Source organism: Platalea leucorodia, assembly GCF_965183815.1.
Source record: "Platalea leucorodia genome assembly, chromosome: 2".
Lineage (NCBI taxonomy): Eukaryota > Metazoa > Chordata > Aves > Pelecaniformes > Threskiornithidae > Platalea > Platalea leucorodia.
In genome coordinates, this window is record NC_138824.1 from 78538817 (window position 1) to 78563289 (window position 24473).

The 24473-nt window shown below is 36.9% G+C and overlaps 1 protein-coding gene across 1 annotated transcript in view; it reads left to right on the forward strand.

Moving 5' to 3' along the window:
- STS (steroid sulfatase) overlaps window positions 1-23209 on the forward strand; it is a gene marked incomplete at both ends in the record, with an annotated part of 86205 nt that extends 62996 nt beyond the window's left edge. The window contains one exon of the mRNA XM_082337113.1: window positions 22827-23209. Coding sequence (XP_082193239.1) covers window positions 22827-23209 — 383 coding nt within the window. The remainder of the gene's footprint in view (window positions 1-22826) is intronic.
- Between the last annotated feature and the right edge of the window lie 1264 nt (window positions 23210-24473).

Genomic DNA, 24473 nt, shown 5'->3' on the forward strand with positions numbered 1-24473 from the left:
TGGCATACGAACCAGTACTTTTAAAAATGCATTGCTATGACAACTTAATTATAAGGAGAGAATTCATCAGATACAGAGCAAATCTAGTTGAATGGAACTACTGCATCTTTCAGGCTCCTCCGATTGTGCACAAAATTTGCATTTGATAAGGAGGAAATATATTGTAATCCGGTGTAATAAACATTGAAAAATGTAATGCAATACAGTCTGTACTATAAAGAAATAACAATATTTGCAGTATTTTGGTGCTACTAATAAAAATATACTAATGTTTTTGATAAATGCTAGAGTGACTTTACTAGCAACACTTCACCTTTTCTATTTCAAAATGGTTTTCATTATTCAGTGGAAAATGTCGTTCAGTAAACAAAGAAAGAGACTTGCTATGGCAAGTTAAAATGAAGCACAGTAGACAATAGAATCAAACTAGTTTATCATGCAAATATAATGACTTTTAAAGACAGTAGAAGTTCACTGAAAAACTTTACGTAGAAATTTTCCACTTTGCCTCACTTAACAAATAGGACACATTTCAATTAGTGTTTATTCTGAGTTTCTTGTATGTTGTGATTTTCTGCAATTACTGAAAATAGTTCAATCAAATTCACCAACCAGGGATTTTTTCTGTAATTCATATCTTTTGTGATTCCTGGCTGTTGCAATGTCCTCCGTGTCTACCATATTTCATGAGAGATATTTTGTTCTTTGGCTAGAGATGAGGGGATCTTCCTAGTCAGGCATTTAGCCTTTTCTGCAGTATCAGCTGTTACAGGTTAAAAACAAACAGAGAATGAGAGAGGAATATTTCCTGTTTTGCAGTTTTCAGATTGGATATGGGAGATAAATTTACTGAATAGGTTGGGTTTGTTTAAGAGATTCCTTCAGGTTCTGTTTGACTAAAGACATGAGAGTCATAATAAAGAGAGGACAAAGCAGGAAAAATCTGCTCAGAAGGGCCATTTTGTAACAACTTCTGGTTTGGAATTCCAATTCCAATTTCTTGGAATTAAAATAACACCTATTTCTGAAGAAATTAAAATAAGAAGAGGAATATCTTGAACTTTTCCTTACCTCTTGAAAGGACTATGATATGTATACCTTAGGGGATAATAAGGGTTACCTTATTAATTAAGAGGGCTTGCATTATTTATAGTGCCATTCTTAGCTTCATTTTTGATAATATCACATTGAGTCTTCATAGTTAAAAACTGTACACTGAATTCATATGCTTAAAGAACGCTAATTTGTGAACACAATGTTGTTCTTAGAAAGAGAGTGCAGGAGACAGAGTCTAGGCAGGTAGCAAAAACTCGGAAACCTCTATGAAGCTCTGTAGAGGCAGCTTAAAACTTTTTCTACAGTCAAGTTCTCAGTGTGAGGGTAGGCGAGGCTAGTGGTTCTCAGTAGCAAATGGAAATGCATTGATTTGTATGTGAGAGATATTTTGGAGTGTAATTGGTGACAATATGCTTCTATTTGAAAATTCCAACCCTTTCTTGTTCAGTCCTCTTAGAGCGTTTAAGAAACATAATCATTCAGACATCCATGAAGTAAATTAACAGTTCTGTTTTCTCTAAAATAGAAAGTATTAGAGATATCACTAAATATTTGGTATGTTAGAGATATCTCTTAATATTTATTCTACTTTCTTTAATATAAACAAGAAATTTCAATTCATACATTCTCTGAAGCATTGTAAGTGGATTTCCCACCCTCCTTCTCATTACTTTCTTAGTAATAGGAGAGCAATTTTTTCATTGTGTTCTTTGCCATACAGTGAATGAATGCTATAGTAGCTTCATATGTAAACTGTGGGATGTGCTTGTCATACCCAGTAGACTCATTGGCAGAACCCATACCCTTGCCTAGCTTTTTCGTATTCTTTTGCTTGCTTCCCTGAGGAACTTTTTCCATTTATGGTTTACTTGCTTTCTGTGTGGTGAACAAAGGACTTAGAGGATGCTGTTACAGATTACTAAGGATTCACATTGACCCTGAGAATGTCAGCAGTTATAGTTACTTGCTTTCATTGCTTAACAACAAAAAGGAAGGTAAATTTAATAGAAGTTTAATCCAGGACCACCTTCTTTTGCATAGCATCTTCAAAAGGAGAAATAATACTATCATGTGACTATAACTGCTGTCAAGGAAACATTTTGTTTTTTTAAAAAGAAATATCTTTTTTTAATCAAATCTTATTGTACCAGCCTCATATCTTTTCTCAGAAAAGAACAGATGGGAAAGCGTATGAAAGAAAGGATAAACATTTGAAGGAGGAAGATTTTCCTATTGTCACAAAAAGTTTTACTTTCTAGCTAGAAAGAATAGACTTCTTTAGTAATACTAAAATTGATGTAGAACACTTTTGTCTCAGACAGCCATTCCCCCAGTGAAAGACCGTGGTAAATGTCCTTTGACATTGACGTTATACATACAGACTTTCAGTGATCATATCATAGTGTTTTTTCTCCATATAAAAATAGCAACCATAACATACTGGTCTACTGAATCCAAGATATCCTGACCTAAATTAGTAATGTTCTTAGTGAACAGAGAAAGGTTGACAGGTTTCAGTGATCATATAAAGGCAAAGGCATTTAAAGTAGCTAATTCAGTATTATTTAAACTTCAGCTTGAATGGCTTGCTGTCAGATATTGTGTCATGCACTTGTGACAGTACAAAAGAAAAATCTTACGGATTTTTTTTCTGTATACTCCACAGCTAACATTTAAATAGAAAAAAATATCTGCGTTAGAACAACTGTCTGATAATTTTTTATCTATTTATAAAGTTAGCAGTAGTCAAAACAAATATAAATAACAACAACTACATAAAAGAGTAGATAAAAATGCACTGCAACTTTCAAAAATGAATTTCAGCTTACCAAGTAACATAAAAAGTGTGTCTTTAACAATTTCTGGAGCATTACGCTTCCAAAAATATCTTTAGTTCAGTGTTGGATTTGAGCCTGCAGCGTTCTGCATGTTACATTCAGAACATAGCGCTGATTCACCCAAATTTTAAAATCAGATTCAAATGGCACATATTGTCTTAGGCAATGTTCTTCAAGGGAAGTAGTTAATGCATGCACAGCCCACATAGAGTATTCTGTGTGCCACAACTCTGACATCCCATTACTCCTAGAAAATAAGGCAAAGTATCTATTTATTAGACAAATTCCCTGGAAACCTGACTGTCAAGAGCAAGATGACTTCTCAGTATGCCATGAAAGACCATGACATGAAAGGCAGAATAAATAATTATAGAAGAAAACAGTGGGTGCTTGGAGGGTGGCTGCACTTCGACAACATTATGCTGGAGGCGAATGTGCACCTGTGGGTGATGTGCACTCTGTACCGTGTAGTTACTTCTGAATGCAAGTCATGATCAGTACTTTGGAAAGATAACACAACCAGAAATACTCAATAATCAGTGTAAATGTCCTCAGCCTGAGAAAAGCTTACATCCCAGTACAAACAGTGACTTTTCTGTTGATTTCGGAGCTTTTTATGTGGTCTCAAACTATTAGAGGACACATAATGCATTACATTTTTCAAGTATCTTTTGTTAAGACATCCAGAGTTTCCTAAAGCTAAAAGGAAGAAAACAAATCCAGCTTTTTAAATTTGTTTCTTGTTTTGTTGTTCTTAGTAGGGAAATTTTGTAGATAGGTTTGTGTAAAAGCTTTTTGAAACTGAAAGAGACTGGATTTCACTAGTAGTTTTTTGTCATAGTTCTTTCAATGACCTCTTAGTAGAAATGCAAAGTCCATGAAGTAGTATAGAACAAGTTCCTACAGATTGTGACATTTTTTTAATTTATTCAAAGTTTTACCCCAAAATTTATTGAAAATAATTCTTCAGCTGCAGTTCAGTCATTTTCAGCAGAAAAATAAATATAATGCATTTATTTTTATTGACTTCATGGTCTCCTAGATGTGGGACTCTAATGCAAACATTTGTGAGACTCACTCATTCACTCCTCTTCAACACTGGCACATTAAAGCAAAATAGGTTTATACCGGTCATAGTAGGAGTGGGAAGTTAGAAATCATGGTGCAGTCACAACATTAAAAGTCAGCAAGACCATAAAAATCCCATAAAGATCATGATACCTTAGCACTTAGAATTAGCACTAGTGCAATAAAGAAAGGCTGACCCTTTTAATATTAGGAAATGTTAGTCATCCATAAGATAATTTTGTCATTACCAAGTGTGTGCTAATTTTTCATTTACAACCTGTTACCTGTCTGTTTTACATTAATTTTTAAATGGTATTATATCACAGAAGCAAGCTTCTCAATCATCTCACTTGCTCAGTGAGAAGTCTTCAAGACTCAGTAGAGTCTTCAAGATTAACTTAATTATATTGTCTGGACTCTCTTCAATGCCATAGGATGATGTACAGACAGGTTTTCAGTCCATAGCTCTGGTCCATCCATATGGTCCTGTTCAGTGACAAGTGGAGATTGATTCTCAGTCCTAAAAACATTATAGTTACCTTAGCATCGGTTCATATCCTTGATAGCAAAACTACTTAGCCAGTACTTTATACTTACTTTTACTTTATAGTTTGGGCTCAACAATGTCTTGATCTACTGTGCTGCTGCTGATTCCAAACCAAGTGTAATTCTCTACTCTAGCCCTTCCTTATAGAATTGTCATTTTGGAAGGTTTGAGTTGATTCACACCTTTTTCTTTTTTTTCTGAACAGACAAAGTGCCCCGCCTCCCCGAGTCCAACCTCTAAATACTTTATATCTTCCAAAAGCCAGCACTGTTAATTAATCATTTGGTGGAGTTGCTAAAACACTACCGTGATACATATACACAAAGTTAAGCAGAGAGAGGGAGTAGCAGAGTATAAATGGTCTAAGGAAGATTTTGAGTCTAGCACTACAAAAGTATGAGGTAGAAATGCTAGACAAGACATTGTGAGTAAATAAATCTACCTGAGTGAAGAATTACTTATTCTCTAAAAATGGTATGTCAACACACTGTGGAGTTTCTTTTGAATACATTTTTCTGCAATTCTAGAACACTGTGGAAAACATTACAACTAGGACTCATTAGTTCCTCATGGCCACGGTGTCTAAGAACTGCAAATCCTTTAGTCCAACTAGGGTCTAGGTCCACTCTTTTTCCCGCAGCAGGTCATGGAGGCATTTTCATGCCCTTTCTTTACTTCTCTTCTTCATCTCAAATTATCCCAACATTCAGCCTAGCAAATGGGGATTCGTTGCAACTATATTGCCGTTTGCTTTTAAACAGCTGTTACTTTTTTGTCCTGGATGTGGTTATGTTGTATTAAGGGAAAATGCAATTCCTACCTACAGTATGTAGACTGCGGATATTAAGGCATTTATATAAAAATGGAATTTTCTGTAACATTTCCCTCTCTGTTTTATGCAGCATGCCTAGCTTAGAAGCTAAACCAATGCTTTTTTGCATGAAAGCCCCTCCCATTTTTTTATCTGCATCAGGTCCACTATACGATATCATGTTTTTATTGTGTGATTTCTCAAAGCCTAGTACCCAAATTAATTTTGATTCAGAAGTATTATATAAGAGTATAAGGTTATGAGTTGCACTTGTAGAGGATGATACTGATGTTTCTATAACACTGAGTGGTAAATTGCTTGTAGTATTTATAGTTGACAATGATTTTTGGATTCTGAAAACAATGCAATTGCTACTAAAGCCAATTTTCAGCTGTAGCCAGAGGCTCTAAGAGCATATATCTCTATGATTCAGAAACAACTGTAGCCCATGAGTGTTTAGGTCAGTTTTTGAAAAGCAACTTAGAAGAAAGCCAAAGAGAAACAAAACTTCATTTTTTTCCAGAGAAAATCAGTTTCATCAGTAAGGACTGTTTGAATGTATGCCATGAAGGCATGAGGTTATGCGTAAGTATGAGGAGAAACATATGTTTCACAGAAGTGAAGATGGTTTGAATTGTGCTGTGAGAGGGAAGTTTTGCCATAAAGGCTTGGAATTTGCTAAAAAACCTAAATATCATCTGGAAGAATTCATCCTAACAGCGCTAGTCAGCATAAGAAGACCAAAGCTAGGATCAAGTGAATGAGGGAGAGAAGAAAATGTAGCTGTTGTGTCATGCTGAAATTGAGGGTTTGAATAGCTGACTTGTTTTTTAAACAAATATAGAAAGCACATAGAATTCTGTTTGGAGTTTTGCAATGGTCGCTTTTAAACTTTGAAGGAACACTTTGAGACTTCATACATTATTTTGATTTTCATTCGCTATTTTTATCTTTTTAGTATGGAAAAAAGATTAGTAATCTTTAGTTTATCTTTAATTATACAAACATTATGAAAAATGGGCTACTATTATTATTATTACTTGAAATACTTGGATTATGGCATTTGGGTTATCAAAATCAGCAACATTTACAGGGTTTTTTACAATTAAAATTATTCTATTGAACATCATACTTTGACAGTTTGCAGGTTTATCCTTCCAAAAATCTTTCAAAGTGCATTAATAGGCTAATCTTAGCACAAGAGTAAGTACTGAACACAAATGTGTCAGTTTAGTTTCACGGTCAATGGAAACATAATCAGTCAGTGGATAGAAAAACAACTGGGAATTGCAAAAAATTGTACAAGAATACAGGTTGTTTGTTCATCTGCTTCAGTTCATTCAGCTCTGCCCTGCAGAGCTGCTAGGTCATTTAGAAGTTCTGGTGATCTCAAGAATGCCAAGTAGCTCCAAACACTAGGACTATGTAGTAGCAACAAAAGTCTGGCTTAGAAAACTGTGCTGGTGTTCACAATGAGGCTGTAGTAATCAAGAAAAGGTGCTGAGAAATGCTTTAACTGGATTTTGGAACTTCATACTAAATAAATTATACAATGCCTGTAGCTCCTAAGCATTATCAAAGGTCTCTTTTTTTCCATATTTCATATGCCAAAGTATTTCGGGTGTCCAGTTAGGAAATGCTTTAATTTCTTCCAGTGCTTTTAAATAGTTTTGACATACTGATTTTGGGGAAAAAAAAAAAAAAAAAAATAGAACTAAGTTCTGAGAAGTATATTTGAATGTTTAGCAGCTAGCACATTGAACTAAAGAAAAGTAAATGTACTACTTGTATTTCACAGAATACTGAGTACGTATCTTTCAAAGCATTTAATCCAATTATAAGTAACCATGAGAAGTGTTTGTATTTTAAAGACAGAAAATATGCAAAAGTGAACATATTACTGTGTCTCTTTAACATGGCTTAAACTTGAAAAAGTTTATAAATTGTTATCTTGTAATCAAGTGAGAAAATTAAGTACCAATTATCTGAATGCTGCAAAGGATTATTCCATTAGTGGATACTCCTCAAACTTAAGATGTTGGCAAATGATTGCAACTAACAAGGACAGTGTATACATGTACAATGGCCTGAATATTCCCCACTGAGTATTTCTTCATGTTGTCAAGCTTGATAAATCTCTGTTATTGCCATGGCATGAAAGAGTCAGAAACAGATTTGTACCTCATCGACATGTGGACCTCAGTGCTTGGCTGAGCCCATCAATGCAGTCTCTGCCTAGACACACAAGAAAAAGTTCCCTTGACAATTATACTTGGTCTTTCCTAACCAATTTCAAGCAATTTGTTTACTTTGTGGACTAAATTGACCTCAGATATATACTTACCACTATTCATTGTTAAATTTTGTATTTCAATTGCTACCTATTCGGAAAGGTGCGTGAGAACACATTATGCCTCAGCCAGGGAGAGGAGCATCTTTAGGAAGGCTTAAACTGTTTGCATTCTTGGTCATCTGAGGATATACGTGGCTGTGTATAGGGGCATATTATTCCTCCTCTGATAAACTTTGGTCTGTTCTCAGGGAGTTGGTTGTGGAAGCAGACAACCTTTTTTACATTTAAGTTTTTGGTCTTTTTACGTTAGATAGACAAGAAGAAAGTAGTGATCCAAAGTTCTGAAGTTAAAACTAGACAGAGCTGTGAGATTCAGTAAGACAGGAAGACATTTCAAAGTGAAGGTGAGGATCTGAGTGATAGGAAAATTGTTTACCAAGTCTGTCTGCCTGGCCTGACTTCAATTTGAATGCAGTTTGATTGGGAGATTTCCTAATCTCTAATCCTAACTGAATTTCAGGTTCCTTTTTATGTCTACACAGGTTAAGTGCCAAGACCTTGGTTAGGAGTGCTGACTCAGTATTAGTAAAGAAACAGTTTAGGCTTGGGCATGTTCAGTATGAATGCCAGCCAGTTAGAGACACCTTTGGAAGTGTAAGAGAAAGTTAAGCAACCATGTAAATATTGCCTGAATTAGTGTGTTTTAATTAATCACTGGACTGAAGTTGTGGTAAATGTCTGACAATGTGCAATGCACTATAGTATGAAACAGAATGGATTACTGCAAACCACTGCTGAATGCTAAAACAAACCTAGCTTACAACTGAAAATCATTTATATGTAATCCATTTTCTTTTCTGTTACAACAGATGAGGAATGGGTGTATAGTTACTTGCCTTGTGGAGAATAGCATAGAAGAAGGAGCCACAGTAGTGAATACAATAGGAAAAAATTTCCTGGTGTTTCCTGTTACCGTTACTATTGTCACAGATCTTTAAAGAGTATTTTGACAAAGAAACCGGCTAAAAATGAGAGATGAAGACTGAGTTTTCAGAACTATGAATTAAAAATTGAGTGTAAGCTTCAAAAGCCAAAAAACAACTACCAGTATACAGATGTTTGTATTTCACAGTATCCTTTGAGTGCTGTCATCACTCTTAACTGCAGTGGGGAGGGAGGGCATATAAAAAATTTATGTCTTGTTATGTAATGCCAAAAGCACTTTCAGTAGTTTCAAGGAAGTACAATGAGTTACTGAGTGAATTTAGACTGCAAGCTGGTTTATATTCTAATTATTTCTATTACTTCCTAAAATAATGGGTTAAATCCCTTAAACTAAACCATAATCTACAGGATCATACTCTTAGATCAGTAAAAATATGTAGTATTTCATGCTCAAAGATGAGGCTGTCTTTGTTTAACTCATCTTTGTAACTGTCTTGTGTAACAGAGCCTGGATCTCATAGCGCTGCAATAAATAATAATAAATGTTGGATTAGGTTTGTGACATAAGTTCCCTCTTCAAAGATACTTTGAGGCATGCTAGAATTATTACATTGAATTATATAGTTAGTTAAAAATAGGAGATTAAGCCAAAGAGAAGAAACATTGTGTCTACCACCTCATTCACAGCACTGGTCTCCCTACCCTCCTTCAACTGTGCTTCAGAGACTGGAGGGAAAAAATAATCAGAATTAATTTTGCCACTCATGTATCATGGGAAAAAAAAAACAAAAACCCCCACCCTTTGTGGCCCATGAAAATGATTGGCTAGAAGTTTTAAATTAGGATCTGGATTATAGTCATTTTTAGGAGAGAAATCAAATACTGCTAGGACTTCAGTCCTAGCAATTTTGTCTTTTTTACACATAAAAGTGTAACAATATATAATGCAGAGAATGAAGGACAATGGCTGGAGTTTCCCAGATCCATTGCTGCTTTCTTGTAGTTTGAGATGAACTCACTCCAGGGCTGATTACATCTCAGCTGAGCACTCTGGGCTTTGTGTAGGAGTATTCTAAGCTGCCAGATCTCTCCAGCAGGCCCAAGAGGTGGGAAGGGCTTTGTTCAAACACTGCACCCAGGTTCATGCACCAGAAAACTGAAAAACACCTGGACTCACCTGGATATACTAGGTAGTATGTCATGTATACATATCCATGTATATGCCAGAAGAAGAAAAGGCAACAAGATTTTACCAATGGGAACTTGAGTAACAGGAATTTATGTTTGGAGTTAGAGGATGTTGCTAAGCAGACATGACTTTAATCTTCATGGAGGCAAGATCTGAATGCTGAACATCATTGATTTTTCTACAAGGTAGAGCTGTCCAGTGAACAGGACACTTGTCTTAGACTTGGTAAAACTTGATTCAGGTTTCTTCTTCCTATAGACCTTGAGATAATATTAAATAAATCAGTCATGGTGTATCCATCAATATCAGTGTGGCAAAGAAATAAAAGAGGTTTTATTAACTGTTTTATTAAGCAACAGCACAGATGATGGCCAAAAAAATAATTCACTCAATTTTTTTTTTCTCAAATAGTTTGAAGTAGAAGATTTGATAGGAGTTGAGGAGCATATGTAGATCCTTGCTTAAAAAATTAGTTGAGCACACAGCAGCTTCAGTCACAGATTACATTGTATTTTGCTACATTTAAGCATGAGGTTATTATTTGTATTCTGAAGCTAAGGTAGAAATATTTTGTTGGACTGAAGGCAGACAAGATGAAATCATCCTCTCAGTAAATTCACAGGGATTTTAACATTCACTTCAGTGCACCACAACTCTACAAAAGGTGTAGAAATGGAATTTAGAATAGACAATGCAACAGGTAATTGATGGATGGGGCAACCCAAATGAACTCTGAGACAATAATCTGCACCAAAATCTTTATTTAAACTCCAGAAAAAAGTTCATGAAGGATTTGTATTTGAAAAAGTTAGTAGATAAAACACTAAGTGAAAGGAGTATGCCAATAAAATGTCTTTGTCTTCCACAATAAAGGAAATGAATGATAGTAGCACAAAAGTTACAATAGAAGACACCATCCATCAAGAGAACTCTTAAAAAATACATTGTAGGGAACAATCGTGCAGTAGCAGGGGAATGAACTAGATGACAAAAAGAAAATTCTTTTGAAATATCTGAAATGAGCTTTTGTTCTTATTTGCTACAACTGAAACAGAGGAAACTGCATACATTAATATGAGAAAGATACAGGCATTGCATAAGCAGAGTCAATGCAGATGTACTGTAGATAGTGACTATATTTCAAGTGTCACTGAATGATCATTAAGGATGAGTAATGTATATAAACAAGGAAGGCAAACCTCTGTAATTTCTGGCCACATCAGTTAAATATGTAGGTTTTACATATACTTGAGAGGAGGAGACATTTAACCCACTATCTATGAACACTGTGAGATCTTTCATAAGCAGCAGTACCTTGTAAATAGCTATTTGATCTTAGAAAGCAAAATTAAAGATGGACTAGAGAATGCTGGAGAGACAAGAAGTTTGACTGTCTAACTTGGGGTGATGCTTCCCTCTAAAAATGACTCCAACAGAACTGTAAGTGACCCCAGCACTGGCAGTGCTTTTACTGACAGAGCAACATCTTCCAGCTCCTGAGCAGAGGGAGTAGAGCTGGGTGCTGATAACAAGATCCACCAATAGTCCCTGGCTAGGCAAAGTGATGATTCAAGTTCAGGGTCCATCCAGAGAGTCCAGTCAGGAGCAGGAAGAGATGGGAGCACAGACAGAGCTGGAAGAAAGGCTAAAACCTCAGGCCATCCAGAGACAGGGCTGAGAACTGGCACTCCTGCAGCACCGCTTGGGCAGGGACTAATGTCCTTGGCTGAGCTGAAATGGAAATCCTGGTCCATGGGCAGGGTGCATGGATGGGGGTCCACCCTAGGTCTGGGCAGGGCCAGTGAAACTCTTTGGTGCCTTCAAAGCTCTTGACACCTTAGGTTTTTAGCAAATTCTGAGGATGGTGATGGCAATATGTGGATGCCTACAGTGTAAATACCTACAGCTGAGCTAACCAGAGCTAATCGCTCTCATCAAAAGAGAAATGAGCAAAATTATTCTCACACTAAAGCAGACTTCTAACAAAGGTAAGAAGCAGATCAGTATAGGCTGGTAACTAGCTTACATAAAGACCTCCACATTGCAGTGATCCAAAATTAGGTGAGGTGACCAGATTGTCAAATTGCATAATAAGTAGCAGCATACTGATGAGCAATAAATCCTACTCAGTACCTTGAATTTAAAATTAGAAATGCCTTGCCACCTTTATCACAATGTGGAAAACATTAATATTTTGCTGAGGGTCAGGAATGACACTATGGGAGTCTCTTGAAGTTGACTGGAAATTTTAGGATAATATCATTTAATTAGTGTCATTTTAAATCAGCAGAGTTTCAAATAAGGGCTTGTCTACAAATATGCCATAAATAAGATAGCCAAGTTAGACTGTGTAGTAGAATACAAAGAGTGAATTGGTTTGTAGTACAGAACAGCATTTTATCCATGCATCAGTGTCATGAAAGAACTGACAAGAATGGTCGGAAAAGAAAAAAATGGATGAGATACAGATCCTGATTTGAGTTACAATGGCATAAATATATTTAAAATCTAATTAAGAAAGTGCCACTTGCTTCACTTGTTCAATTTTCCTTTTAACACAAGACTAAAGCAGTCATTTACCTTGTCTGTTAGCTATCAGCTCTCTGAGGATCTTTTTATTCTTTCTTACAGGCAAGTGTTGTGATTGGGGCAGCTCCTAATGTGGAGGCATAGATGTCCTTCCCCAAAATCACTTCATAAACTTCATTAACTCTCATTAAACCTCATTTCTTGTCACCAGCCTTTGTCTTAATGGCAACATGTAGTGGCAATGTAGTCTATCAAAGAAATTACAGAAACTTATAACAATACGTAACAAGTTTCCATAGATACAGAGACATATCTTTTACTGATATTTACACAATTGCATGTTATAGTCTACAGCAAAGTTTTTTCTTGAGATTTCCTCAACAGTAGAAGGCAAGTGCTGCAGACCACTTTTCTGGTTTTGAGGGTCACCATGCATGAAAAACACTAAAGTGTCAGCATGATGTGGATTTATGTCTGTTCTCCACTGGTTCAGCTACACAATCACATGGAAGACTAAAATAGCATCAAGTATCTAATTCAGAATATGTAGGTCATGGAAGAAAATTCTCTTTTCCTTCAGTAATAACTTATGAGTCTTCAGGTTACTTGCAACACATTTTTGTTGGACAAAGAGCAGCCCCTTTCTCCCCTCTGAGCTATATCCTTTTACCTTGTTTTCATCCTTTTCCCATCTGTTAATTCCCATTTCCCTTTCTATTTCTGAGCTTCTGTTCTCACTGGTAGTGAAACTCCTTTTGATCCTCTTAACTGATCAAACCCTTGTGTGAGTCTTTCCCTTCTGCAACTGCAGAAGCTGTAATAAACTCTGACCCTCATGAGGGTTTTCCTGTCATTTCCCTTTTCTGTTTACTCTCATAAGTTCCTTCACTTCCACTGTTCTCTCTAGAGAAGTCTCTTATCTTACAAGTATTTTTTTTTTTTTTTTGAGGGAGGACATGTTCTTTTTGGCTCCTTTGTTCCCAGTTTTCTTCTTTGATAATATGAAGACATACCTTTTTGCACTGTACCAAACATCTGAGCCACTTATTAGTTTCTTGCTGAAGTCCATTATGATCTTTTCATCTACTTGGTTATTGAAGATATTTTGTTTCCCCTGCTTCCTAACTTGCTTTGTGAGCATCATCTTCACTCTTTGCCTCCTTGTTTTTATTTTTTTTTTTTCCTCTCTCTCTACCTGATCTTACCCATTTCATGGAGGCATCCCAAGTGGTCTCCCAAATCCCTAGTTTGTGTTCAGTGTTTCAGCCACAACAGCTGGAGGAAGCAGAACAAGCATCAAGTGTCATTTACCTAAACTATCTCATTAAGTATTTTAATTTGCTATCTTGCTCCTCATGTCAGAGCAGCTGTAGCTGAATTTGGGTGACAGAGTACAGGCATATTATTTGCTAAGTGTGAAATAATATAACTGCTGAAGGGGAGAAGAGCATTTCTAGCTTGAACAGACACCACGGGACTGTTTATATCAAGCTCAAGAAAACTGACCTAATCAACTGATACACATTTCTGCTAACAATATTTTAGGTAGGAAGGTGTTTCTCCTGACAAGCATGACAAATGCTGTTACAGTATTTTTTTGCCTCTGCTCTGCTCTGTGACAGTGGCAGCAGAGTTATTGCTAGGGTCAAGCAGAGCTATTTATACCCTGGGAGTTGCAATGCTCCACTCCCTACCAGTGTTGCCCTACTTACTCTGGGAGACAGAGACTAGGGGAAAAAAAAAAGAATGAAATCCTGACCTTTTTTTTTTTTTTTTTTTAATATTTACCCTATTCCTAATCATAGCAAGAACATAAACCCAACTTCCTAGTCCAGTTGGTTAAATTGAAATGAAATAGAGACCTTGTCTTCTGTTTTTTTTTTTTCTGTTTATTTTCTTATTTGCAGTTCATTTTCTTCTGGTTTAGATTGCAAACTAAGGGGCAGGAATGGCTGTAGCGTGGAAGGTGCAACCCAAATCTCCTGTACACCAATTCAGCGAACGATTCCTTATTAAAAACCAAACCAAACCAAAACAAAAACAACCAACCAAACAAAACTCCACAAAAATTTTATTTTGTTTACTCCATGCATGACTGAACAGTTTACTAGCCAAAATGATTTTGTATTAATTGAGTGACAGATCTGAAGTAACCTTTCATCAAAACAATTCTGACTTCTCCATTTAAGTCATATATAAGGAACAGTTAAAATGTATTCATCTCGTCTGCAGCCCCAGGACACCCTTCTCTGTTCTTGTTTTTAGTAGGAAGGAGATTTTAGCAGGTTTTAGCACTTCAGAGGGGTAAAGCCTGTTTTTCACTATGCTGGACACATGCATTCCTTAAAGCTGGAAATTAGGAGGAGAGAATCAAGGTTGTTTCCCTTTTCCATCACTTACTGTCATCTGGAGAACAGCTGAAGATCTCTGCATCCATCTTGCATACCACCAAGACAAGAAAAATATTTCTATTGCTTTCCTAAAACTCTCCTCTTCAAACTCAAGCATTCATGCTGACTGGAGAACTGTGAAATGAAGTTTGGTTTTTGCATAGAGATCCACACTGGCAAACTGCTGGATTTCTCTGAAATACCTTAACCTTGAACAGGTCCAAGTGAAAACAGAAAATAGACTTCTAAAAATTTTCTTAGGAATAACTTTATATGATTCCCCTCTGATCATCTTTAAGAGAACACCCTGTGATATGTACTTTTGGTGTTTAGGTTTAATTCAGGAATTTGGGTGATTTTTGCATTGTTTGAACATATGCTCATTAGTCACATTATTCTGCATCACAGACCTTCAGTAAACTTCTACTTTCCATTTCTTCAAATGTATTGGTTCCAAATGATAGGCTTATAAGAACCTTAATGAAATAGTTTTAAACTTTTCTATGCCCCCCCAAGACTCAAATTCCAGCTGAAACATTGGGTATTAGAACACCTCAAGCTATCAGGTAATATACATTTTTGTAGTTTTAATTGGCTTAATACCTGCACAATTTTTCCAACTTTTCTTTCTAATAAAAACAAGGGATGCAAATTCCTATTTACTTTCAGCTATTCACCCCATAGTTTAACACCATTTGTAAACTTTTGCTAGTTTCAGATTCTGGCAAAAAAACATGCATTTTCTAACAGTGGGACAAAAACTATTGCCATATATTTCAGATGCTAAACTACACATACTATAGTCTTTACAATAAAAAAAAAAATTCAGTAATTCAGAATTTTTTTTGCACCGTATCACTTAGAAATGGTTACTTTCTTTAACTCAGCATTTTTACTCTGACAAAAGGAACCTCTTTGCTATGTTGTCATTTATGCTTAACTGATTCAATTTTCAAAATAAAACAAAAATATTTTTTCAGAATATTTCCTAAGTATCCTAGTAGGTTTTTAAAGTTAAAAAAAAAAAAAAATCAGCTATCTGAGATAGCTTTAAGGAAGCATAATTCACCTTTTCCCTCAATCTTTTAAAATAAAACAAATGAATATGCAGTGTTCTTTGACAGTGCACAAAATTCCAGGCTACTGCATTTACAAAATTTCTATTTTTCATTTTTAAAGTAACTTTGCATAATTATTTCTTTGGTTTTAGATATTCTTCTTTCTATTTAAAGGTTAAACATGCTATCAATTTTCAGATTAATAAATTGGAATACTTCACTAGCATTCTGTGTGTCAAAGGTTTTTTTGACATCCAAATTTTGAAAAATGTCTGGAGAAAATAATTTATAAACAAATTCCTGGGCATTGATTGGTTCAAACTTGTCTGAAAATATTGGCAGAAGTTGCTTAGGGCTTCCTTTGCATCTTTGTCTTGTACGTCTGCTTGGTATCAGGAAAATTGCTGTCTGAATCTTGCAGATCTGTTCATTTCACTCAGAATGATTGCATCCACTTTATGTAGAAGAGTAATGATTGTCCTCAATTTATTTTCTGTTAATAAAATCTTTTCGAAGGACAGAAAGCACAAAAGAAAAAACACAATTCTGAATATGTTTCTGTTTGTTTGGTGTTTGTCATCTTTGGCAAAGTGGCTATGCTTTGTTACATTAAGTGTGTTGCTTTCTCAGTTCTTAACTGTATCTCTTACTGACTCCAGTGGAAAACCAGTACATGCAAATCAATACTATTTGTCTCACAAGCAATAAAATAAGGCTTTTCTGTTTTCAAGGACTTTTGAATGTAGGTTGGAAAAGACCAGTAATTTTTTTTATGCCAACATTATCTTCTGTCTTCATCATGCTATCAGCTGCTGCTTGGATGAACTGAAAATTACGTGGACCATTCAGCAAGTAAATAGATTCTTCAAACAAATCTTTAGTAAATCTCTGGATTATGTGCATCAGATTACTATGAATGGAACTTTTTTCCAGGGCAACATGTATTCATCCCTGTTGCTGTTAACTAAGACTTCCAAACGAGGCATAACATTACATTATAGAACTTTCTATTTTAGCAGCACAGTTTCTATACCCACAGATTCTTCCCATTTGTGAGTTTCTTCAACAAGAAAACACTGTAAATGATCAATCAATTCTTTTTGAAGATGATGATGAAGAATTCAGGAAAATAATTCTTTGTCAGCTGCTACTGTTCAGCACATAATCTTGACTTTTGAACAGAATTCAGTGGAAGCTTCTCATACCACAGCACTTACTCTAGATAATGAGCTCAGTCATGAGATTTCTGTCTTGACTTCAGCAGCCTGAGCATGGTTTCACTGTCTTGTATTTTTCCTCCAGCAATGGTTCAGTATGATTGTTAGGTATCCACCAATGTGCAGTCCTTTCTGTTTTAGAGGATACTTAACACTGCAGTTTCTATCCTTAAGATTTTAACATCACTGCTACTACTGTTTTGTTGGTTTTTTTTCATTTTTTTTAACCTCAAATACTTTATGTTCTTCACAGTTCTTTATGCAAGCCTCTCTAGCAACAACTGATTCTCATAAACTAACATTATGTCTTTGAATATCACTCAGTTATTCTCCACCTACATTGGGACATAATGTGCTGTCTTTTGAGTGGTGTAGCAATATTATATAGTGACATACCCAGATACTTAAAACAAGTATATAAAAAATACAAATTTTCATTGAACAAACAATAAAATTATGATTTTTTTAACTCAAATAGCAGATTTTTATTAGCTGTTTGAGGAATGCACATACTCATAAAAATTATATGTATATTTTCTTCATAGTAACCAAAGAGTATTCTCTATGTGCTATATATAATTCTACAAGACTTCTAAATTGTTAAATTATTGAAGAGCTGAATACATACACATGTGTGATATCTATTTAATATAAGATCAGCAGAGAACCTAACAATTCTAAATGACTCTAAAGATATAGGAAGCGGGAAGAAATTATTCAATCTAACAATTACAACAGTTATCTGAAGAATGTCATTTTCAAGTGAGTTGCAGCTTTCATCTGCTACTCTGTAGAAACATTGAAGAGCTGGTGTGAGTTAGAGCGTGGGAGCTGACAATGGCTGCAGAGCACACTCAAGATACAGGAAAAGTCTGTGGGCAATTTACATCGGTATGCTACATCCAAAGGGTTATGCTCAAAGGCATCTGAAGTCAAGGAGAGACCAGCTCCCCAATTTATAGTGAAGAACAGATCCGTTTAACTTGTTCTTCTACAGAAAGAAGAAACAAAATAATATGAACAAAGGAGATTACAGTAGCAGCAAACCTATAAAGCTTCTATCATAGCTTCTGTCATAGATTAAATGCAGTAAAGATGAGGTCTGGGCAATAACACAGCAATAGCTTCTATTCACTTCAAGAACTGCTTATCAGAAAACACCATTTAGCCATCAGTGATTAAGAACAGTGCTATTATAACAGAAATGACATCCATATCCAGTGTGTCACTTCATCTTGGAAATATTAATATATCTTACTGAAAGACTTTTATTTAATCTCACGGCTGCTACCTGTCTGTTGGAGCTATGGTTGTCTGTATGAGTATGAGAGGATAAATAGATGGGTGAGGGATAATAAAACAGAAAAGGAGTCTGATAGGGAGATCAGACTCTGAACAGTTATGTTAATAGCAGATTTGCTTGAACTAATTGCAACCTATTTTAATTTGAGACTATATGTACAACTTTTGGGGTTTTTTTTAATGTGTAAAGGAAACGGGTATTCTGAGAGCTGAAGAGGTGAATTTGTTGGACAATTCAGAGAGCTGGATAATTACAGGAAAAATGAATGCTAAATAAAGTAGCTGTGAAGCATTGGGAAAGGATCTTGAAGGGTGCTGCAGTCCTAGGGCTTGCTGTTTTAGAAGGGACCTGAAAAACTTTACTGTGGGGGAGCCCTAACAATTTTACTACTAACTTTACTGAGGAAGAGACATATAGTTATCTTTATATAAAAAGAGAATTTACTATCCAGATGTTTTGCAGAACAAAGGTATCATTAATTACTGAGAGATTAATTTAATCCTTGTAGTTAACTGTCTGACAAAATGAGATTTTATATCAGCTGAGAGAGATTGGGAGAGAGCTCTTTCTTTTTAATATTGAGCCTTATACAGTTCATCAGCTTTACAGATTAGAAGTCTGACAGCTCTTTATGTCTCCTAGTATATTACACTGGCTGCTCCACAGCCACAGACACTGACAGATATGCTTTAGTTTTTATAATGCTTAGAAAATCGGAGGTCAAAGTCTGTGCTGCTGTTCCTCCAGCACCCTATGAATTTCCCGGTCCTCACTGAAACATCGCTGCAGTGCAACAGATGAACATTGTACAATAACAGACTTTGCTCTTCCAGAGTTCAGTGTTTTGCATGGTGTAATCATGACATTATGTAGCAACATAGCTGATAAACTAGCATCAGCTCTTCAACACACTGGCGATGTGATTCAGACATGATGTGATGTCACACATGCCCTGTCCCTAACCCTGCGCGTGATTTTGCAACATGCCATACGCTTTGTGTATAGGCAAACCTGAACAATTCTTTATTCTGTGGGGAAAAAAATCATGGTACAACTTCCTTATTTCTTTCTTTTCCCCGTGTCTTATCTATTGAGATGCTTGTACTGACTTGCATTAATTCAGAATCCCTAACTTTATATTGCTATCTGTAAGCCCTTGATCTGGCCTGGTGCCCAACACTAAAAAAAGTTGGCTGAAAATTTCTTTTCAATGTCATTCAGCACAAGTATACCATCAAAGATAGATGTGTGGTAAGACAGCCTGACCACAAAGTTCTCATGTGCATGGCCTTACTGAAATTTCTTTGAGTTGACATTTTAATAGCTATATATTTTTTTCTGCTCTTCTTCTATCAAGGTGTTACAGTGCCCTGAATCAAATCTCAGGTGGGGCAAATGTTGCATGGTCTACAAAGGCACATGGTGCATGGATTAATAAAGCCCTTTGTCTTGTTCTGTTCTTCATTGTCCATCTTGCCAATTAAGCACTTCTAAAGAGCCTGAAGGAATGCTTAGTATAGAATTACATACCTTCCCAGAATGTAAATTCTAAATCTCAGTAAATGAGAGGCATTTTTTCTGCTCTGGGAAATGTTCCATGCATAAGTTCAAAGAAATTTAAGGTAGAGTGTTAGATTTTGTTTGTTTATTTTAATTCCGAGAAAACAGTAAAGAATTCAAGTATCAAACCAACCTTTCAAAATGTTATTGGAAAGGTAGATGAAGGAATGCTGCCATGCCCTACCTTTCCCTTCCCTTCCCTTCCCTTCCCTTCCCTTCCCTTCCCTTCCCTTCCCTTCCCTTCCCTTCCCTTCCCTTCCCTTCCCTTCCCTTCCCTTCCCTTCCCTTCCCTTCCCTTCCCTTCCCTTCCCTTCCCTTCCCTTCCCTTCCCTTCCCTTCCCTTCCCTTCCCTTCCCTTCCCTTCCCTTCCCTTCCCTTCCCCTTTCCCCAGTAAGACTATGCCATCGCTGCTGTCACAGCCAGAGCCTTTTAAAGCCTGCCACATCCGATTGTCTGTGCCAGAAAGTCACTCTCAGCCTTTAAAGCTCCTTCCCCTTTGCTGACTTCCAAGCAGCGTTTAGAGGATTCTCCCAGTCTAATGTGTATAAAAACCTTCACCCATCCGACCCTGATTTAAGTGCAGACTAAGTGAACTGGAAGTCTCCAGGCTCTGTCATTGAATTGGTTCCTAAAAGTAAAATCTCTTATAATGTGAAAAATGCTGTGGGATAGAAGAAGCTGTAAAGAATCTTAAGGTCACCTACTGTCCCTTAAATTCATGCTATAGACTAGAACTGCAGCCTGTGACTCTTTAGTCCGCTGAAACATTTCTTTCTTTAAACCTGTTTTTATCTTTAAAAATTGAGTGTGATGTAGTTACAGCAGGGCATGTACCATCTCTGCCCTTCCCAGATTTTCTAGTGCTTTCCGTTCTGTTGAACTGATGAATTGATTAATGAATATTAACCGCTGTAGCGCACATAAATCTGTGACAATCTGTTACTAGATTAACAAGCTTTCTGTGAACTGTTTAGTTCTGTGAGCTGTTTAGTACCCTACTTTTATTAAGAATCAAGTACAGAATTTGACTCTAATTAATTATTCTCTGGTCCATTTCTGGAGAACTGTATGCTTCCCTGGCTGTGGGAGGATGGTGTTCTTCCATGGAAGTGCCTGTTTCTGCCTTCCCTGTCTGTTCTGCGATACTTGGGGAAAACAGTCGCCATTTTTTCTTTACTCCTTTCTTAAGTATTTTCAGATTCTCCACTGTACCTTCTGTTCAAGAGTGCTTCTTGAAGGAACCAACTGATATCTGCTTATTCTTAATCCAGGAAATAATTAGTATTCTTAAACAGTGAAAATACTGACTGAAGTTACACCAGTGCAGACAGTTCAGTTTCTGTACAGAGCAGATGCAGCTGAGAGAAAATGACCAATCCATAAATTAAGACCTTTGGTTCCCATTTTACAAAGCAGAATGTCACCTAAAAGTTGCACTACTGTAACAGTTGTTACAGATGACACCAAGTTGGGTGGAAGATGAGGGGACTGAGTGCACCCTCAGTAAGTTTGCAGATGACACCAAGTTGGGCAGGAGCGTTGATCTGCTGGAGGGTAGGAAGGATCTACAGAGGGATCTGGACAGGCTGGATTGAAGGGCCAAGGCCAACTGTATGAGATTCAACAAGGCCGAGTGCCAGGTCCTGCACTTGGGCCACAACAACCCCATGCAGCGCTACAGGCTTGGGGAGGAGTGACTGGAGAGCTGCCTGGCGGAAAAGGACCTGGGGGTGTTGGTTGACAGCGGCCTGAACATGAGCCAGCAGTGTGCTCAGGTGGCCAAGAAGGCCAATGGCATCCAGGCTTGCATCAGGAATAGTGTGGCCAGCAGGACGAGGGAGGTGATAGTGCCCCTGTACTTGGTTCTGGTGAGGCCGCACCTCAAGTACTGTGTTCAGTTTTGGGCCCCTCACTACAAGAAGGACATTGAGGTGGTGGAGCGTGTCCAAAGAAGGGCAACGAAGCTGGTGAAGGGTCTAGAGCACAAATCCTACGAGGAGCGGCTGAGGGAGCTGGGGTTGTTTAGTTTGGAGAAGAGGAGGCTGAGGGGAGACCTTATTGCTCTCTACAACTACCTGAAAGGAGGTTGTAGTGAGGTGGGTGTTGGTCTCTTCTCTCAAGTAACAAGGGATAGGATGAGAGGAAACGGCCTCAAGCTGCACCAGGGGAAGTTTAGGTTGGTTATTAGGAAAAACTTCTTCACCGAAAGGGTGGTCAAGCACTGGAACAGGCTTCCCAGGGAAGTGGTTGAGTCTCCATCCCTGGATGTATTTAAAAGACGAGTAGACGTGGTGCTTGAGGACATGGTTTAGTGGTGGACTTGGCAGTGCTAGGTTAATGGTTGGACTCGATGATCTTAAGGGTCTTTTCCAACCTAAACGATTCTATGATTCTACAATTCTATTTTTGGAAAAAACATCTAGAGTCTTAAGAGAGGAATTTAGCATCCATTATACCTGTTCATGTCATCACATTTAATAAAATGAGAAACTCTGTCTCCAGGTATTTGCAATGAAAGCATGTGGCAGAGGGCAATGGGTTAATAAAACAAAGAGAGGAAGAGAGAAAAAGGTAAAAATGAAATTATTTTAATTAGCAAAATGAGAAGCAGACATGGCCCAACAGTGTCTGGATATGGTCAAGGGGCAAAGGTACATTTTAATAAGTCTTGAAGAAGACAGTGCAATGGCTTAGTAAATATCTATGCAAATCTTCTTAGCACTGTTTATGTAAAAATGGAAAGTTCTTTTAAGTATTCCATGATTTAGTTAATCAGAATTCTTCCAAGGTAATGAAATGATCATAATTATTTCATAAATATGTGTAGCATGAAAATCACTGTGTTTTGCTTATTTTTGTTTTGCTCAATTTTGTTTTACTCTTTCAGTATATTGCAGTTCCTGTACAGAGCGAGGTTGTACCAAAAGACTGATTCCCCATGGTGTAAATTAGAGTTTCATAAGACTAGGGGACTTTTAGTTTGTCATTTTATCACCAGCTGTTTTGTTTCTGTAAATTGCAGGTGAATCTGTCTGGAAAGTCTTCTTCTTCACTCCAAACTTCAGTCCTGAAGACTCTAATGGTTGCTATGATTCTCATGTTTGCTTCTGCCATGGAGGATTCATCACACAGCATGATCCCCCACTGCTCTTTGATCTTTCCAGGGACCCTGAAGAGAAAGTCCCACTGACTCCAGAAACAGAGAGCCGTTTCTATGAAATCCTCAGGGTCATACACCTAGCAGTAGACAATCACACCAGATCCCTGCATGCTGTCCCTAACCAGCTGTCATGGGACAACCTTGTCTGGAAGCCATGGCTCCAGCCGTGCTGCTCATCTCTCTTTCAGTCTTGCTACTGTGACTATGACTCAGAAGGGAGCCTGCCAGAGGTGCTCTCAGGATAAACAAGCTGCAATTCCCTTTCAGAAAATGGAACAAGAGAGTGTGGGTAGCTGACTTGAACCACTGCGGTACTAGCCTTTCTTGTCCTTTTTGCTAAGTATTATCCACCATTAGTAAGACATAGCACCAAATAATTAAAAATAGAGAGATAATAGTGGAGAGGTCCACCTGTGACTATAATTCGATAACTGATAGGTAAAGAGCAGACCTGTAACAACATCTCTATCAACAAGCATCACGGATATGAAATAATAAACAGATTGCCAACAATCTAACATTGCATGTGCCATAAAAATGTAGAGAGCTATGTAGTGGAAGTCCTTGTGTCCACACTAAAATGGTGCTCCCTAGTTGCCTATTGCATGGCAGCAACCTTTGTTTCAAAAATGTGCACCTGCCGTGAGCTTGAGTGTGTACCATAAGTCTCCATATATATACAAGCCAAATTCATAACCCCAGAAACCCACAAATCCTGCAATCCCTGATATAAACACAGCCCTATGGTCATAGCCCAATTGCTAAAATGAAAGATTTGGTCCATACTTGATATCTAAGTTCCAAATTCACACAATACTACAAAGATATCTTTCACTATCTATCTACCATACCTATTCTTCCACTGATGAATGTAGTGTGCCTCACAAATAAATAAAATTTCATCTTCCTTTAAATATCTTTGCCATTGTTTAAGCTTTCTGAATAGGATTTACCATTTTCTGTGAAAAAAATTGGGCTTAAGCACTTAAAGCCAAATATAACTGTCACTGAGTTTCTAGCAAAGCCTTGGGAAATCTACAGTACTTCAGGGCTAATTTCTGTATCCATTTTTATCTGCATCTTATTCAGTCACATTTTCTTTCCACTCTACAGGCAGTCAAACTATTTTCTTTGGCAGATTGTACCAGAGGTGAACATATCAGCAAAATACTAAGGTTATTTGATGCCTGATAATAGAAGGTGACTTGCTCCATATCAGAAAGCACTAGTTAATTCTAACATTATAATGTATTAAAATCTGTTTGGTGGTATTAGCATATCACTAATGCAAAAGTGATCTGTGATGATAGTAATGCAATAGCTTCAGTCAGCTAACATTAAGGTTGTGACCTGGTTCTTGGGAGCTATTGAAGCCTGTCCTATAAACATATATTGTGATATATGGTATATTTCTCTGTCTGTAAAACCTAGGTTTTATTTGATTTTTCTCCTGCAGTTTCTTTCAAAATTTCATTCTCAACAATATCCAGATGCCTGTCTGGGGAAATG